This window comes from Azolla caroliniana, unplaced genomic scaffold (genome assembly GCF_043228905.1).
Source record: "Azolla caroliniana isolate FFs.n. ecotype wild unplaced genomic scaffold, voAzoCaro1.0.p SCAF_9, whole genome shotgun sequence".
Lineage (NCBI taxonomy): Eukaryota > Viridiplantae > Streptophyta > Polypodiopsida > Salviniales > Salviniaceae > Azolla > Azolla caroliniana.
Window position 1 is genome coordinate 20215602 of NW_028230444.1, and position 19431 is coordinate 20235032.

The following is a 19431-nucleotide window of genomic DNA, read 5'->3' on the forward strand; positions in this document are numbered from 1 at the left end:
TGGATAAATAAGAATTTCAAAAGTCTTTTTAATGTTTCAAATGGTACAATGTCATATTTTAGCTTTACTCATGTGGATAAATAAGAATTTCAAAAAGTCTTCAATGTTTCAAATGGTTTTGGTTCTCCCCTCTATTAATGCCAAATTTTCTTTTAGTCATTTTGGCTTTTGATTAATCCTTGTTGGTTTTTGGTTTCTTGGTTTTCGAGAACCCTCTAAACCGTATGTGAAGATGAATTTTCATAGGCGATGAGATTGGTTTTCTTGGTTTTTGAGGGCCCTCTAAAATAATACAAATAAATAGTACATATGTCATAGATATCATAGATATCTCTAATAATAATCTTATATCAATGATATCTCTAATATTCCGATTATTGTCACTACACATTGGAAGAATTCTAGAAAAGTCGTAAATTGGTTCTAGTTTCTTTTTTCGGTGTGACAAATAGTGTAAATTTGTGTTTACCTTTTTATCTATGTGACGCAACAAATAATTACCATTCCTAAATATATTCTCTTTCCGGTTTTTCAAGCATTTGTACACCTTATCTCTATGTGACGCAACGAATAATACCATCCCTAATGATATTCCTTTTTTTGTCTTTCAAGCTTTTGTATACATGTACTTTTATTGCATGTAGTTATTACCATTTCCATTGTTAATCAATAGGTTTACTCTTAATTAATTTGATTTTGTCCATTGTTAAGAGTGCTCATTTGCTTGAAGGTCTTGAATAAAATTGTTTTGGTTTAGTTTGTCGACATCATGTCCTCGTTACCTCTACACAGTTTTTGGTAAAAGCATGTGTATTGTCTAGAGCATGTCATTTGTCTATATCTAAATTGGGGTTGGGAGGAAACCCTAAAGGCTAAAATTACGAAACAAAGCAAGTTCAATTTCTCACATTACGAAGAATTCACTTAGCAGGGCTTGTGAACCCCCAAACCACCTATTAACTTGAATTTGATTGAGAAATTCTACAAACTATGATGTATGATGTTTATAATGTATGTACAATTCCTTTTGGAGGTATGGAACTCGTGTTCTCAGACTTAGAGAATATCATAATATTATCTAAATAAACCATAATAAAGAGGTTTATGGATTCTTGGAAATAAAACATTTGCCATGTACTAAAGTAAGTTCAAATGACTGACAATGTACTCGAAAAATATCCATATTGGGTGTAGAGAGTAATCTTCCACTCATTATGAACCATGATCTTGAACATTAATGTGATTATATGCACCACACTAAAGATCCTATTGTAGAAGTATTTGGCTCTCGAAGGCTCTCATAAATCTCTAAGATGAGTATTGAATCTCCATGATTGACCACCAAGTCGCAAGGAATTTGATTCACATAGATTATGGGTGCAATTGTCAATGCTTGGGAATGCCTAATGACATTCCAACATGAAGGATTCAAAATATTTGGGGAATGCTTTTGGAGGATGTGTCATGGGAAGAAGAGAGAGAAGTGTAAATGGATCAATAAGGACCAAAGATTGAGTGAGTGAATGACCTCAAATGTGCAAACTAAATTGGTACCAAGCGTGCAAGACAAAATGTCAAGAAAGAGATCAATTCACCGGTAGTGCATAAATTGGCGAAAGAATGAAGAATTATGAATTTCAAGCCTTAGTAAGAAGAAGAAGAAGAAGGTATTGCCTTCTCAAGGCTACAAATGATGGTGGATATGGTCCGACATACCAAGCATGAGTGGTGTAAAGGCACTAACCATTGCAATGAGCTAAAAAATAACATCTCTTCTATAAGAGAAATTGGATTCGCTCATCCAATACCTCGTTGCCAACAAACATCAACTTTAAAAAAGGAGGAATGAAGAGGTTATTGGAGGAACAAAAACAAAAAGGGTAGAGTTGGCATATGAATATACATGGGTAGGAATCTGACTCCTCAATGCAATCCACTTTTTGCTCATACTTCTATCTAGTAGTTGTCGATTAGTCAAGTTCAATTGGGTGGATGATTGTCGTCAAAAAAATACAAGAATTGGTAGGCTTCTAATGACATTACGTTGGTTGAATAATGAATATGTGAAGTGGTCGAGGAAGTTGTGAATATATTTGGGGATTTAGAAATTGTTGATAATATCAATATTTAAACTTGTGAAGTGCCAAATATTTTTGACATATTGTTTTGTTTTATAATGACAGGTTTATGTAATAAGAGTTAACATTGAATAGGTTACTCCTAAAACACAAAGTTCATCATTATATGTGTGTGTGTGTATATATATATGTATGTATGTATGTATGTATATATATACACACACACACACACACACATATATATATATATATATAGTTCATTGTGTCTTTGTTTCTAGCAATGGTGTAGTAGTACGCATTAATACACATTGGAACTACTAGGGTTGTTGGCAAAGAGAGGTGCTACTTGAGGACGAGGGAGAAGTTTTGATGTAAACCATCTGTGTGGCTTGGGCGTCCTCCCTGTCAATTATTATTATTATTTCGAAAAATAATAAATAAATATGTGGCTTTATATATGTGGTATTTTTAGCTAAGTATGTAGTTAAGAGTATGGTGAATCGTGTTCTCATTCTAGGCCCAGGAAGTGGCGTGGTTGCCAAAAAGTGTGGGCATTAGTTTATCCTAAAAGACAAGAGGTGGTTCAATATCAAGGGGTGAGTCATCTATAATATATACGTACATAAACACTTCACTTCTTCCAGTCCACAATAAAAAAATTGTGGAATGTGCAAAAGCTTTGTTAGCTTCCACCACTATCATCTCTCTCCCACAACCCCCACTAACTTCACGGTTCACACTATTCCTGGTTCATTCCTTGTTACTAGGGGGCGCCACCGAACTAACCCATGCCACACTCCCACACGGAGTGGCTTTCAAGGCTCATGTGTAAACCAACCCTAATAATTGCTAGTGTGGTGGATCAACTTGAGGGTTGAATAGTTAATCATGCAATCTCAAAGGGAATCAATTTATCACATGTCTTTGGCATACTTAACTTCAAATTATTGACACATTGTTGGAAATAGGTGGCAATCTTTGATGATGCTACTCATGCAACTTTGATCACTAAAATACTCGTTCCTGTTTCTTCTTGGTATAGGCCAAATTATCAGCAACTCAACAATTGTACACTTAATTGACTAGAGATACATTTTTTATTAACAAACACTTAATTCTAACAACACTTCTATGCCTTTTCACCCCTTATCCTATGTGGAATCATAGACACAATCCTTATATGAAAATGTTCAAGACTTATTAAAATTTAATATTCAAGAAACTTTCATAACCCTAAACCAATAAGTTGTTTTAACTGCAAGCCCGTAGTTGATAAAGGTTGGAGCTGAACGGAATCAAATTATGGAACCCCAATACCGAACCGAGCTGAATCAAGCCCTAATTAAACCATTTACACATATTCAAACTCGAACCAAACTATTGAAACCATCAAGCTATAGTTTATGTGGTTTGATTCGGCTCAAACGGAACAAGTGATGATTACTAGTAGCCACCTAGATTAGGGAGGATGTCGAACAAGCTTACTGTGAGCCGACAATGGACGTGACCAACGAAGTTCATCAGCTTGTGTCCAAGAGTGGCAACGAGAAGTTCACTGGGTTGTCATATGGAATTTTTTTCCCCAAAAAATATCGGAGTACTTTTAACCTCTATATGTAGAGCAAAGAAATCCGCACATGCGTGATCGTCCGGGAGCAGAGCAGGTTCAGGCAGTACAAGAGAGATCAGGTCGGGTCGGGTCGGGTCGGGTTTGGGATATAATGTTTATGTAACCGATATGGGCTCATGTGTCCAGTGACCGGCTTATTCACTCGTGTTGATTGAGAGTGGGGGTGGGGATGGACGAGACGGACGGACGGACGGACACTTCAGTGTGAACACGGCCTCCCATCACAAAATAGAGTGTATAGTAAAATCAGGAGTTCAAATTTGGCAACCCCTCTCGTAAGGTCTCCACGTCTCTCTCTCTCTCTCTCTCTCTCTCTCTCTCTCTCTCTCTGCACGAACGACGGCATGGCGGAGCTCGACGCTCGTCTCACTCCTTCCCCGCACACCAACAGGTCAGTGCTTCGGGTTTAGGGTTTCTGCTTTCTTGTTTCTTTTTGTTCTGTGTTACCTCGCTTTCAATCCGTTTTTTTTTTGTTTTGTTTTTGAAATCGTTTTGTATCCTGTATCGCTTTTCGATCCGTTTTCTTCGAAATTGTTCTGTAATCCTGCATATCTTTCGTTTTCCCCTTCGCTTCCCTTACCTTCCCTTTCTTTCTTTCTTTCTTTCTTTCTACTTATCTGTTCCAGTTACAGAGAAGCTGATCAGAAAGATGTCAAGATAGGCCTTTTCCCTCCCTTCGACGAAAACCTTGTTCTTGTCGATAGAGTAACTAGCACAGCGAATGTTTCCTCTCCCCCATCAGGACATCATCCGGAATCTTCTCAGGAGCTCCCCGGTTTCCCCAATCAACAAACGGAAGAGGCTAGACAGACAATTACCAAGGCAGCTGAAGGAGAAGCAGAAAAAGGAAACGTAGTAGTAGAAGGAGTAGTGGAACTCCGAAATGAAGATAATATGCAATATATGCGCAAAGAAGAGACTGAAGGTGAAGTAATGAATGATAATCTCAGATCAAAGGATAATGACACGTATCCTACATCCGAAGGAATCACTACAGAAGTTGACGCGCAAATGTTACCTACTCCTTCTGGTGAAATCATACCTTTAAGATATAGGACTCATGATGACCAGATCAATATAGAGCAAAATGTTTCTGGCGAAAAAGATCCTGTTGTAAGCAACCAAGAATGTGGTTCTGTTAATACTATATTAAAATCTCCTGTACGTATCATTGTGGATCATGAACCTCCTGGTAATCAGGAGTCAGTTAACCTTCCTTGCAAGAGTGGGGATAATGATGATGATCATGTCCATATTACAGAGAATGGTAAATATGATAATGAGGAAGGCATCAATGATAGTGATAATCGTAGTGGTGGACAGGTTAAAAATGAAAATGGTGAAACTACAACAAGAGGGGCTATGAAGGAAGAATTCGGCGGCGATCATGAACAAGGTGTGGCTATGGATTTTGAATCTCAGGTGAGCAATACGGAAGGAGGACATGAGCAAATAGATACCGGCACCAACACACCTGTTGCCGATGGTAAGTTCTTTTCAGACATGACATATGTCTTGCTCTGTGATGATGTTTTGAACAACTTTATTGCTTTCTGAAGATTTCCATTCTTCATGGAATTGGTGTCGTCTAGTGCTTGCATATTCTCTTTGATTTCTAACTTTCTTAGGATTTGGTTCCCCCAATTATGCTCGTGGTTAAGTTTCAAATTGGGATGGATGATGCTATTTTGAGGATATTTTCATACATTTGGAGGATTGTCTCTGTTTATTATTGTGGTTCCACAAATTAAGATGGATTGGTGCTCGTTTCTCACTTCCATTATGGTGAATCTAATCGCATGATGTGAGCTTTTGTTGTTTTTCACATGTTCTATCTATTTGTAGTGTTTGGTTTTTTGTTTGTTTGTTGCTTTCTTATAATATTGACACTTCCTGAGAATCTACTTTTGTGATTCGTTGTCTTCTGTTTCAACTTTCCAAGGATTAGTTTTTATGATGGTGGGATATTTGATTTGCTTAGCAATTTCTGCTTTTATGGTGGGAGGTCTTTGTTTTTTTGCTTCCTTTCTTACTTTCTGATGAAAATGTGTTCTTATGATGGCACACTGTGTAAAGTTTACTCTGTCTTGACCTTCTCACTTTCTGAGGATATGCTTTTTAAGCTAAAGGGCTCTTTTTTTAAAAATGTCCTCTTTGCGTTCTTACCTTTGTTACATGATAGGAGCCTGGTCATTGAGTTGTTTATTCTCTTGTCTCTCAATCTTTTTGAGGCATTTATTTATAAAGGGTCAATCTTTGAATTGGTTATTTTCCATGTTTATTTTTTGGATATGGAAGGGGAGGGGTCTATCCCTGAAGGTATACAAGAATCCATCTCTCCTGGAGATACTGTTCCATCCACTGAGGCTGTTAGGATAGGAAGTATACAACCCACCAGTGAAGATGCTGGTGAGGATATTGCTTCTGTAGAGGGTCCAATCAGTAATGAAATAAATACATCATTTGGTCCAAGCCATACGGAGGAATCACAGACAGACGACCTTGCCAAAGAAATTGCACCTCACTTTAAATGTGACAATCCATCAAACAAGGTTAATCTTCATGTTGGGGAAACACAAATAGGTGATAGTAGTCTGGTCGATACAGATGTCTGTGTAGGAAGTGAGGCAATGGTCGAAGAAGTGGAAACTGTGATTGAAGAAGTGTATACGGTGATCGAAGAAGTTGATGCAATGGGGAATCAGAACATGGAGACTCAAGAAGTGTGTATAGTGAATATCGAAGAAGTTCATACAATAGGAAATAATATGGAGATTCAAACAGGATCATCTTTGGGTGAAGTTAACCTTGAGGAGACATTCACAACAGGAGTATCTTCTGAGTGTGAACTTCATCCATCTCTTGATTCACAGGATGTTGAATTGTTTTCCGTGGAAGAGCTGGTCAGAGGAGAATTTTTAACTGAACAGGATGTGAAAAAGGCTATTAGAATAGAGACAAAGATCCCAGAAGTTCAAACTGATGAGACAAAAGAGATCTTGAGTATAGCTGAAAAATCTCCTGATCAGATGGAGAGTGTAACTACAAAGATCTCTGAAACTCAAACTGACAAAACAAAGGGGATCTTCAGTAGAGATGAAAAATCTCCTGAGCAGATGGAGATAGTAACTACAAATATCTCTCAAGCTCGACCTGACACCAGTGCAAACGGGATCTTCAGTACAGCCGAAAAATCTCCTGAGCAGATGGAGATTGTGACTACAAATATCCCTCAAACTCAAGCTGAAACCACTGAAAAAGAGAGCCTTAAAATTGCTGAATTATCCCCAGATATGCAACCTGAAACTGCAAGCAAAGCAGAGGATTTGCATTTACAGAAGAACAATGCAGTTGGTCATGTAAGATGATTTTGACTGGCTATTCTGCCTTGATGCTCTACCTTTGAGTTCTTGATTTGTTGTTGTGGCTTTGATGTTGTGCAGGAAGTTAGTGAACAAGAAGTTCAAGAAATCAAAGGTGGTAAGGTTTGGAAGAGATTTGGAAGGAAAAAATATCTAGGGGATGTAGTTGATTATGATCCAGAAAACAGGTGGTTCAAGGTGAATAATCCTAGATAAGTCTTTGTATTTCGATCTAGCTTTACTGGTATCCAATTTATGTAATCTATTTAATGAATGGGTACTTCTGTCTATATGGGGAAAATGATCAGGTTGTATATGAGGACGGTGATGAAGAAGATTTAGATTTAGATGAGGTGAAGGAAATCTTACTTCCGCGGGGCACTTTGCCCAAATCTGTGTCAAAGAAAAGAGGTCATCCAGGAGAAGAATCTGATCAAGAGAGGTATGCCACTATATCGATGTATTATTTCATGCACTTTACTTGAATAGCAATGCATTTTGTCGCACTGTGGTTTTCTTAATGCAGCCATTATATTTATGAATTGCTCATAATGCACTTATTGTAGGAAATCAAAACAGCGGAAGAAGGCTCCAACTCCAAAAAAGTCTAAAGCAGGTTCTAAAGCAAGTGAAGGAACAATATCAAGAGGAAGAAAAACAGCTGAGAAGGTGAAAAGACCTTATAGAAGAAGAAAACAACAGCAGGCTGAATCTTCGGTATCAAAGGATGTAAGCTCAACAACTCAGTCCACCATGACAGGAAATGAAGCAAGTGAAACTGATGAACTTGCCAATGTACCGAATAGTAGAGGTGAACACAACATAGAATCCCAGCATGATGAATCAGCAACAACAGAGAAAACCACATCAAAGAGAGGAAGAAAGAAGAAAACACAGTCTGATACCGAGGTGTCGACAAGCAGCAAAGTAGCACCTAGTGTTGATCATTTAGCTGAAGAAGACAGTAAAGAAAAGAGGGGACGAAAAAGGAAAATACAGTTTGATCCCGAGGTGTCAACAAGTAACAGGAAGGCTGAGGAAACGATTGATGATGTGGTGCTAACAACATCAATGCACAAAGATGAACTTGCATCCAACCAGAATAGTACCAAGAAGCAGAAACTAAGCGAAAATATTGGGGAGTCAAAGAGCAATCGATTAGGTATAGATTCTCATGAGAAGGAGGATTCATTCATTGGAAAACAAGTTAGAAAGGATTTTAATGGTACTTTTTACACTGGAGTTGTCATGGAGTTTGACAAGGCCCAGAAGTACTTCAAGGTCAGAATACCTGTGCTACACACATTTTTTGGTGTTTTACTTAGGTTTATTATACCATTGTTTTTTTATGTCCTTAAATAGTGGTTATTTCATATGATTTTAGGTTTGATGGTGTTTAATTATGACGTTCTGTTGTCTGGATTATACCATAATTTGGCATTCTCTGTTTAAAATGTGGACGAAGAAATCTAATATACCCCCTAGTTTTTCTTTTTTCCCCAAACATGAATTGTCATTCCCTAAATGCCCCTGATCAACCCCTGAAAGAGTGAGAAAGGGGATGAACTGACCATAAGTTATAACCTAGCTCATATAATTGAGAAGAATATGATGAATCGTTATTTAGTTATTGTTGAAATAGCACATATAATCGCTCTTTCATGATTTGACCAAGGGCATTCGGAGGGATTACTAATAAGTCAGGGATTTGAAATAGAGAAAAAATGGGTATTTCAGGAAATTTTCCTTAATTTCAATTCAAGAGATTTATTCTTCTGTAATGGCTTTATTTAAATCAGGTGAATTATGAAGGTAGAGATGAGGAAGTACTTCATCTGGCTGAGCTGGAGACTGTTCTTATTCGTGAGGAAATTTGTTCTGTATCTACTAATCATTGAGAACTCTTAAGTTAACAACCATTGGTATGGTTGTGTGTTTCAAGAGTTAAAAGAAGAAAAGTGCATATACATGTAAATAACCTTCCACTAAAGGAAATATTTGTTTTTCTTTGTTTTTTGTAACAAGAAAATCTTAAGTGCCAGTCTCCAGAGTAGTAGGGGTTGAAGCATGTAAGTAGGTCTCTGTTGAGATACTGGTGAATAAGAAGGCATATGATGCAGCAATTCATCATATGTGGTTTAATTGGTTTGCCGAAAGGTTCTGACTCTTGTATTTAGTTCATCTTACATGATATATTTATGTTCTAATGTGATCCGATCTTAGAACTTTTCAGTGAATTCAAGTTCATTTTGTTCATCAGGGTTTGTAATAGAGATCATGTATCAACATCAACATTAGAAGGCTGAAATGCATTCTCATCTATTCAATCAGGGCCTTCATATTTGCTCATACATGCCGCTACATGAAATTCTTATTCATGTTTTTCTAAGTTAGAAATTGGGTTTGATTTATTTATCTGCATGATCTTTTTATGTAGGGATTCTAATTCAGAATTTGTGCTGGATTTCCTACTATGGTGATTTTCATGCATGTTGAATTCTTACCCAGAGTTTTTGTTTCTTATTTAAATTCTTTTTCAGCCCTTCTGACTTGGGTACTTCTTTTCTGTAGTGTTAGTTTCCTTATTTAAGGTTTACTTGAGTTGTCTTAACATTGAAAGTACGTTTAAAACCTTGTATCGAATATCACGAGGGTTTCCTAATTAGACATCGAGTAATGCATCTAGTTTGAAATTTATTGTCTTAGGAAGTTGCACTTGTTAAAACTATTCGCATGTTGATTTGGTAATCTATGAACGAAAATGTATTGATTATTGTAATCGTGCCTTTATAATGGCAATTTTTGGGACATGCTAAGAGTGAAAGGATCTTGCAGATGATTAGGAAATCACTTTCTATGGTGGACACTGGACCGGCCCACATCGGTACCCTACAAATGGCCAGTTCCTTCAAGAACAAACATGCTATAATGCATGCCCCTTTGGGAGATGACCATTTTGATCCTTTGTTTAAGAAAGTATATTGATTCTGTTTTGTATCAAATATATTAATTATGCATTAATGCTTGCTCAGAAGTCTTATTTTATTGCAGTTTTTGTTTATAATATGGTGTTACACAAAATTTCTTCGTTTAGTTGTCATTATGTTAAGGAAAAATTGCTAAACTTTTTTATGTTTCAAATTTTAATACGTGGAGATTATATTTGTATTCAAGGTTTTTGTTGGTTTGCATGAAAGCTCGACATTGTTGATTGTTTGATTATCAAAGTAGGTAACAAGGATACAATTTTCGCTTTCAAAGTTTATAATATTGTTGTGTCAAATATTAAGTTTCTTATTTATATAGATTGTTGTTAGGGATATCCACAATGATTTTAGTCATCGAGATGAGAATGAGAATGAGCAAAATGTCCAATTGGAAATATTAAGTAAATTTCAACCTTTGGAACATAATCAAATATATCATGAATTTGACTTTTGAAAAGAATATTTTAGAATTGATATGGCACATTTGCATGTACAACACCTTTTAATATAAAAAAGGTAAGTGCATAGGGGACAATGTTTTCATTCATCACCCTTTGACAACCTAATGACATTAGTGCGCTATTTTCTAATGGCTTAGATTGGGATGGGTATTTGAGTGGAAAATGTACTATGAATCAATTGTGTAGAAATAAGTTACGGCAAAAAAGGTGGAGTGTCTTGTCAAGTTACGTGAAAAGGAGATTGAGAATCTGTTCACTAATGAAGACTCAATTGGTACACTTCCTAGTAAAATATGGTAGGACAAATGGGGGATGTACTACAGTTAAGTGATGGGAAATGTAAAGCTTTGAATATTCACCATTTGTAGATTTTGACCATTTGTAGTTTCAAAATCGCCTCAATGTGTAATGATAGTTTTTCATGCATTGTCATTTAGTTTACCCAAAGAGTTTTTTTATAGGTTCCACATTAGTTGTAGCCTTGTAGGATTAAGTAAAAAGCTTGTTGGCAACTTGTGTCTATCCAATCGTTGGATTTACCAATAAACTAAGAGTATATAATATATATATGTATGTATGTATGTATGTATGTATATATTCAATTCTCAAATTGTGTTGATTCCAATACACCTAAGATTATATACATGTAATCGAAATGAAACACTTGATGAAGTTTCCCTCATGGAGATGATGGGTTTTAACGCCCTGTTTGCAACAATGATATGTCCATAGAGCAAAGTGATCCTATATCCTACGTAGTTACATCGTATTCAAGCCGATGGACATCTCTCTTCTCTTGTCATCTCATGGAGAGCAACCAACCGGTTTCTTGTAGACGTTAAAAAAGATATCTATTAGTGCATCAATCCAACCAATCAGACAATCTATCTCTCTAAACTATATCTATCTATGCATCAACCAACCATTCTACCTATCTATCCATGCATCAATCCAACCAATCTGTCTATCTAAACGATATCTATCTATGCATCAGCCAATTAATCTACCTACCTATCTATCTTCTTAATACCTTATGTTGTTGATTAGTGTTGCCTGGACCTCGACCAGTGGGCTTCTCTTAAGGGCAAAAATAAAAGGAAGGGGTATTTTGGGAATTAACGAAAATAGGGAAGGGGGTATTTTGGGAAATAGCAAAAAAATGCCGGCTTTTGAATCCACCTTCAAAACTTCAGTTCTCGTTCTCCTCTCTCTCGTTCGTCATCCCGATCTTCTCTGTTTGATTCCCCTGCTGATCCGCCATGGCTGCTCCCGATCCGTTCGATTCCTACTTCCGACGTGCTGATGCGGATGGAGATGGGCGCATCAGTGGTCAAGAGGCCATCTCTTTCTTCCAAGGAGCTAACCTTAGTCGGGAAATCCTCGCCAAGGTAAGGACTTGGATGTATCCCCTTCCTCTGATCTCTTCCGATCTGTTTCTGCTTCTGCCTTCACTTTCTTGTTTTATTTTTCCTGTTACCTACCCGTTCCTGAGAGGAGATGACATTGATTCTAAACAGAATCCATGAGAAATGATTTTTTTAACCTTTCTGATCGGGATGCTATGGATTTTGTTGGAACGATCTAACGTAACCGTGATCTTTATTGCAATATTATTATATATATAACTTTGCACATGATGCAAATGTTGTTCTTAACCTTGGAAGTTCTTGCGGTAGGTGCATATACATCTTTTTCACTTGATGCAATGGAGAGGAGCTTAACGTGCATATGCAGCATATGATCTACAAGCGTAAACCTTATTTTCACGCAATTCAGAAATCCATGCATGGTCCAGGTTTATACAACGTTTTTCACATGGTGCAACAGTTCATCATTACCTCGATCTACCTTTTGCTATAGATACATATACACCATTTGCACACAATGCAAAAAGTGGGCCTTAATCTCAATCAGTCATTTTTTTTATAGGTGTAAATATAGCATTTTCACATGATGAAAAAGTTTTTCTGAACCTTGGTCAATTGACCTTGCTATAGACGGCACAAATACATCATTTACCTGAGATGCAATAATCTGATCTTGCCATGTATATAGCATTTTTTTAAAAAATTTATTCATAAAGTTGCTTTTTTCTCGAATTCATCTTGACTACCAATTTAACCTGCAATCTATGTGGTCGAGCATTTTCACATGATTCATAAGTTGACATTTACATGAATGCCATTTAAAAGATCCAGTAACTTAACCTGAAACCTTGCTTGTCTTATAGACATATATGCATTTTCTTATTAATCTGCATGAGTTGTTATCTGCTCTTACAGAAAAACTGAACCTTGTTCTTGGAGTCTATGAGAGAATCCTATAATGTTAATACGGTCAAAACTTTAATGTTGTGAGAACTATTTCATGTCCATCTTGGCAACTTTAGATGTAATAGAAAGAGCCATTACTTTTGGGTATGAGAGACATAGTGATCCATCACATTCTCCACCTCAACCCATTAATTCTTTTAGGTGATAAAGACCTTAGTATTTCCATCCCATTGCACATGCTAACTTTTTTGCATTTGTTGCAGATCTGGCAATATGCTGATCAACGACAATCTGGATTCCTCTCGAGGCAAGAATTTTACAATGCATTGAAGCTTGTTACAGTAGCTCAAACTGGTCGAGAGCTAACTCCAGCTATTGTGAGAAGTGCTCTACAAGGATCTGCTGCATCACAAATTCCTCCTCCTCAGATCCAGATGACCACTGGTCCAATACCACCTCAAGTAGGAATGACTGGAAGATCGCTTCCTTCTTCATCCTTTCCAACGCAACAATTTCCTCAATATAATCCCACAGGACCTCAAGGGAACTCCTTACCATTGCAACCTGGGGCATATTTTCCTTCAGGACCTCAAGTAAGCTCATTTACAACACAACCTAGAGCTCCAAATCCTCAAACCACGGTAACTTTATCAGGCAGTTGGTCTGGACCTACACCTAATAATGGGTTAATAAATCAGAATGTTCAGGTTAGAGCACCTAGTACTGGTCCTATACCTAGTAATGGCATAATAAATCAGAGTGTTCAGGTCAAAGCACCTGGTGTAGTTCCTACTCCTCAAGGAGTTAATAATACCAATGTTCCAATTCCAAAATCTGCATCACTTAGCAGCATTGAGTCAGACTTGTTTGGAGGAGATATTTTTACAATTGCTCCAGTGAAGCAAAATGTATCAGTCCCACAACCAAATTCTATGCCAAACTTGCCAGTGCCTTTATCACAGCCAAATGCAGTAGCAACAACTATGAATTTGTCAGGAGCAAAAACATCACAGCATAAGGAAGCACAATTTCCCAATACCTCAAATCCTGCTTCTTTTGCATTGGTTCCTACCAGCATTGCACCAGCTGCCACATCTAACCAGATGCAACCTTTATCCATGTCTTCAATAGTGGACTCTCAGAGTCATGGTTTTAACACAGCTGATGTAAAAAACTGGCCTAAGATGACAAATCCAGATGTCCAACGTTATGCCAAGATTTTCTTTGAAGTGGACAGTGACAAGGATGGGAAGATCAATGGCATGCAAGCTCGAGATTTATTCCTTAGTTGGAAAATTCCACGAGGTATTTTCTACATTGCTTATAAACACCAAGTTTGGCATCATGATTCTAACTTTTAAAATTCTTGAAGCAACACAATTCATAAAAAAATTTCTTTCTCTCTCTGTAGAGATTTTGAAGCAAATCTGGGACTTGTCGGATCAAGATCGTGACAGTATGTTGTCTTTGCGTGAATTCTGTCTTGCACTTTACATAATGGAAAGACATAGGGACGGCCTTAAATTGCCTACATCTATCCAGTCTGATCAATGTTTTGATGAGTCTGGTATCCAAGCACTACGTATTGCTGAGGCTCGAGTTTTAAATGTGCAAAATTCTGCAGCCTACAATGCATCATCTTGGCAGAATTCAGGTAGAATATGTTACAACTGTTGATATGATTTATTTAAGGGTAAAGCTCTGAAATGTTCTGGAGTTTTCTTTATTTTCGTAACTACCCGTAAGTTTTCATAATTTTCCCATTTGTGCTTGATCAACCCCTTCTAAAGTAGTTTTATGTGCTATTTTAGCAATTGTATATAGTGCATTCATTGCCTTTTTCCCATCATATGTGTTTGTCTTAGCAATTATATGGGTGATTCCTCTCTTTTTTCTCTCTCTTTGGGAAAGCATTTGAGGAGTTTATGAGAAATTAGGGCATTTGGCTTAATAAAGGAAAAGTCAGGTTTATTTCAGACTTTCCCCTTTGTTTTACTGTTTCAGAAAGTAAAGCAGATTGAGCATGATCAAATTACATTAATAAGAATTTAATAGTTTTCTTGGTTGTGATGTAGGTGCTTTGCCTCAAGGTAGTGGTCGTGTGATGTCTAGATTACCACCTCGTCCAGTCCCTGTACGTCCTGGATTTTCCCCAGGACACTCATATCCTGCATCTACACAAGTATCGGCAGCACCCAAAGTAGATGAGCAGCAAAAATCTAGAGTGCCGATCCTTGAAATGAACTTTGTCAACCAATTGAGTGCAGATGATCAGTTGACACTTCAAACCAAGCATCAAGAAGCAGTAGATGCTGAGAAAAAGGTGATTATTAGTAATTTTTGCATGAGATTTATAGAGATAGTTGAACAATTTGCATGAGATCTATATTATTCCAATCTATATTCTAAGCATATGCAATCAAGATGTAAAAATTCATGCTGATCTACTGGATGTGCATTATTCTTTTTGGGATTTCTCCAGGTCTTTCTAACTGTAGGTATGGAAAGTGACTACTCTGTGACATCCACTGTTTATATGATATAATGGTTAAGAGATAATCACAGGTGTGATATTGTAACAATGAGTCAGCCAGGATTGTGATATTTGTCTGGTTGGCTGTAAAAGTTCAATGGCCACTATTTTGGTGGCCAAAACCCTTGAATTTCTAAAGAGAATACTTTCATCTTGTTGGCCATAAAAGTCCTATGACCACTACTTCCATCGTAAGAACCTTGCATTTCCAAAGAGAACACTTATTACATAAGTGGTTTTCATTATCGGTCCTGAAATTGGTTTCCAGTACTTCTAACATCCCTATCAAGTCTATGCCAATTCCTTTATTTTACAGGAACCAACAAGGCGAGATATTTGATCTCATGATATAAACATTAGTATCTTCAAGTAGTCTTTACAAGCTACACCTTGTGAGAACAACTTTTGTTGCTCTACCCTAGCATGTTGATGGTCATATCTCAGGTTAACACCCAATGTACTCTATGGATTATTTTCCTCTCTGTGTATCTGTATCTCTGTGTTTCAATCCATCCTATGTCACGAATGTGTCTTCGATACTATTCTTCCAGTTGTTAGGTTCTATAACCACTGTGCCAATAATAGATTGGGTGTGAATTTGGAATGGTTCCAGAGTCAATAGCATTCTCTATATTCAGATATTCAATATTTTAGATTGATGTAACAAAAAGATAACATTCAGATCTTGCAATCTAATTTTTCGAAATAATTTACAACATAAAATAAAATGTCTGATGAGTGTGGTTTTTGTATTTTGTACTAGTTTGGATCTCCCATACTTTGAAAAACATTATATAACTCTGACTTTGTTGGTGTAGGTTCTTGAGTTAGAAAAGGAAATCATGGACTCGAAAGAAAAGATGGAGTATTATCGTTCTAAACTTCAAGATATTGTATATACCCAGATGTTCAATCTTTTCATCTTTCTTAAGTTCGTAAAATGATCGATTGCTATAGGAATGGATCTATATAATTACACATTTATTGACTTTGCAGGTGCTTTTCAAAACTAGATGTGATAATCGACTCAATGAAATAACTGAAAGGGCTGCTGCTGACAAGCGTGAGGTTAGTAACTCGTCTAGACCGTTTGTTAGTTCATGGTAAGTTTTCTTGTGTAGAACCAGTATTGTTTCCTCACTACAGTGAGGACAAGGATAACCTAGTATGTCTTGCCATATAATGTATAGTGAGCAAAGGTTGATACACTGGGGGATCATCAATATGCTGATCTAGTTTATTACCATCATTCCCAAAATGCCACAATACCAAGAAGCAAAGTGTTTCTAGTACCTTTTGGTACTGATATTTTCATACTTGTTGAAGACCATATTGATTGAGGGTTTATGTTTAAAGACCAGACTTATTTTCATTATTTGGTTTTCGATATGTTGTTTGAGATCAATGGGCATTCTTTCAAGACATACCAGTTTTCACTAAAACCAGAATCTGTAAGTCTGTTGATTTGCTTATAGAAATTTAAATTAAATGTGTAGGTGGAATCATTGGCAAAGAAATATGACGAAAAATTCAAGCAGACCGGAGAATCTCAGTCTCGTCTTCTTGCTGATGAACTGGCATTCCGTGACATCCAGGTGAGGATGAGATATGGTGCTATCGCTATTGTGCTTTGCCTGGGTTTATCATATTCAACGTGGCTATCCATTGGTTGGCATAAATTAGGAACGAAGACTTGAGCTGTATAATGCTATAATCAGGATGGAACAAGGTGGTAATGAAAACGCTTTACTTCAGGTAACAAATTTGGTTGTGCAAATATTCACCCTTACTCTGTAAATAATGTTTAGATATAAGGGATTTGCTGTTTATAGTCTCGTGCCGATCGATTACACAATGATTTGGATGAGTTGAGGAAAGCCTTAAATGCAAAATGCAAGCAAATGAGTTTGCGGATAAAACCCACATCTCTATTAGAAATGCCTTATGGTGATTTCTTTGACTTCATTTCCTTCTATATTCACTGTTGGTTCCAGTTTCTGGAGATTCAATAATGTAATAATGTCTTTGTGCACAGGTTGGCAACCAGGTATGCAGGAGAATGCTGCAGAATGGGATGATGATTGGGATAAGTTTCAAGATGAAGGTTTGCTTTGCAGTAAAAAAAACATGTTCTAATAACTTCTTTTGGCTGGTGGATATATTTATCTTTTAGTAATAAATGTTTATTATTTATTAACAAAGGTTCTGACATTAGCCATGACGTTTTACACTGAAGCATTTCTCCCCTTTTCCATCTTGTTTTTCTGCTGTCAAGCTGAGTCAAATCCTTTTTAGCAGGTTTTACATATGTTCAAGAGTTCATGGAGGAAGGCAGTGCAGGGGGCGATACAGCTAGATCAAGGACTATTACCACCTGGGATGATGATGATGGTGATGGTGAGGTTGTGGATGCTCTTGGAAATGGAGAGGACCAATCTGATGAGACAGAAAGCTCATCACCACAAGCTGTCAATGGTAACAGTATGAACATTAATGGCGACAATGGCCAGCATGTCTCCACACCCTCAAGTCCAAAAAGGCATGAACAAGATCTTTTCAGTGATCATGCTGAAACCACAACGGAATCAAATATGTAAGCCCTTCAAATTTCATCTTTTAGGTTCACTAAACTACTAGAGTAGGGAAGAATTCTTCTAGTTTTCGTTTTCAAAGATGAAGATTAAAACAAAGCTGAAAAGTTGGATAAAATTAAAGATTAAAATGAAAAGCTTAAAAGTAAAGATAAATTAAGGATGAGCACATGCTTGGATAACTGTCGGTCTTTGAGCGTCCCTTGATGTGCATGCTGCTGGTCTTAGCAATTGCAGGCAGTTAAAGCAATTAATTTAAGCTAATGCTTGATGCAGTTTTAATTCTGAGGCAAATAATAATGAAACTGGAGATGATTGGGCATCGGTCTTTAAAAATGATGATATGGATTTCCAGACAACATGGGGAACAAATGATACAAGCTCCAAGGTTTGACTGATTGTGGAAGTTGCATATAATTAATTGTGTTGGAAGCTTTTCATGTACGCTAAAAATTTTGTATTAATGTATAGTCGTCGACAGAAAAATCCAACAATAGTTCCTCCAACTTCAGTGATCCGTTCAACATGCTATCTAGTTCAGAGTATACAAAGGAGAGTGGTTTTCAAACACAAAACTCTTTTGGGTTCAACGACCCCTTTGATACAAAGTCGATTAGTCAAGATGACTTGCCTTCAGTCAGACCTATTCAGACCAAAGAACGTTCTTCTGTATTTTTTGATAACTCTGTCCCAAGCACACCTCTTTATAATAACACATCACCTAATAGAAGCTCTAGTGGAGGATTTTTTGATAGTCATTCCATTGGAGATCCATTTGCCCGGTTTGATTCTTTCAGCAGCAGCACTATGAATGATGCTAAATACTCTTCTAGCAGTCTCACGAGATTTGATTCTTTTGGCAGCAATATCAATGATGTCAAACCCACTTCTAGTGCCTACCTGAAATTTGATTCATTCAGCGGCAATCATCCTGCAGGATTGGCACAGGGTTCTGGATTATCGTTCGATGACAATGATCCATTTTCAGGTGCTGGTCCTTTCAGAGGCACTAAAACAAATACGGACACTTCGGGTTCTTTATCATAGCCTTTTAATAGAGCCGCCAGCAAAATAACTTGGATTTTTGCAAGTGGAATGGAAAAGCTTTTTTCTATTACATCCAGGGTTTTCCATCTCTTTTGTTAGAGAAAGCAATGTGCTCAACGAAATAAGTTGATACGGAATAGCAGAAAAGATAGAAGTTTTCAATCAAACACACAGATTTGTATTGATTTGTTTGCATCTGCTTACACGCTTCTTATCATATAAACATTCTTTTGGTTCATTATTCATAATCAGATGATCTGGGACATCTTATGTATAAACATCATTTTCCACATTATAGTGTGAATAATGCCTAGTTGTGGTTTTGAAGGTCTCTCATTAACAAATTATTATTCAGTTTTGTTTTTCTCCCTTTAAACTTGTCAAAATACTACTGCAATTTTTATCATTATTCAAGCAGTTCTTTTGTTGCTTTGCCACTTTTGTCATTAATGGTGCAGGGACAAATTCA

The 19431-nt window shown here is 36.9% G+C and overlaps 2 protein-coding genes across 3 annotated transcripts; both read left to right on the forward strand.

The window, feature by feature from the left end:
• Window positions 1-3984: 3984 nt before the first annotated feature.
• LOC147860517 (uncharacterized) lies at window positions 3985-9080 on the forward strand. 2 transcript variants are annotated; one of them, XM_087324765.1, is made up of 7 exons: window positions 3985-4099; window positions 4341-5194; window positions 6007-7067; window positions 7152-7268; window positions 7379-7512; window positions 7637-8351; window positions 8870-9080. In XM_087324765.1, the coding sequence occupies exons 1-7, from the start codon at window positions 4053-4055 to the stop codon at window positions 8966-8968; spliced, it is 3027 nt and encodes a 1008-aa protein (XP_087180891.1). In that variant the 5' UTR covers window positions 3985-4052; the 3' UTR covers window positions 8969-9080. The 2 variants fall into 2 exon arrangements, with proteins under 2 accessions (XP_087180891.1, XP_087180890.1); XM_087324764.1 differs by having other exon boundaries at window positions 3999-4099; window positions 4335-5194.
• A 2642-nt stretch (window positions 9081-11722) lies between these two features.
• Window positions 11723-19331, forward strand: LOC147860518 (uncharacterized). The gene is made up of 13 exons (XM_087324222.1): window positions 11723-11906; window positions 13055-14096; window positions 14203-14445; window positions 14867-15114; window positions 16143-16217; window positions 16321-16392; window positions 16821-16919; window positions 17008-17079; window positions 17157-17271; window positions 17360-17428; window positions 17623-17917; window positions 18192-18303; window positions 18387-19331. Exons 1-13 carry the CDS (start codon window positions 11778-11780, stop codon window positions 18960-18962), a joined length of 3147 nt encoding a protein of 1048 aa, XP_087180348.1. The 5' UTR covers window positions 11723-11777; the 3' UTR covers window positions 18963-19331.
• Window positions 19332-19431: the final 100 nt, after the last annotated feature.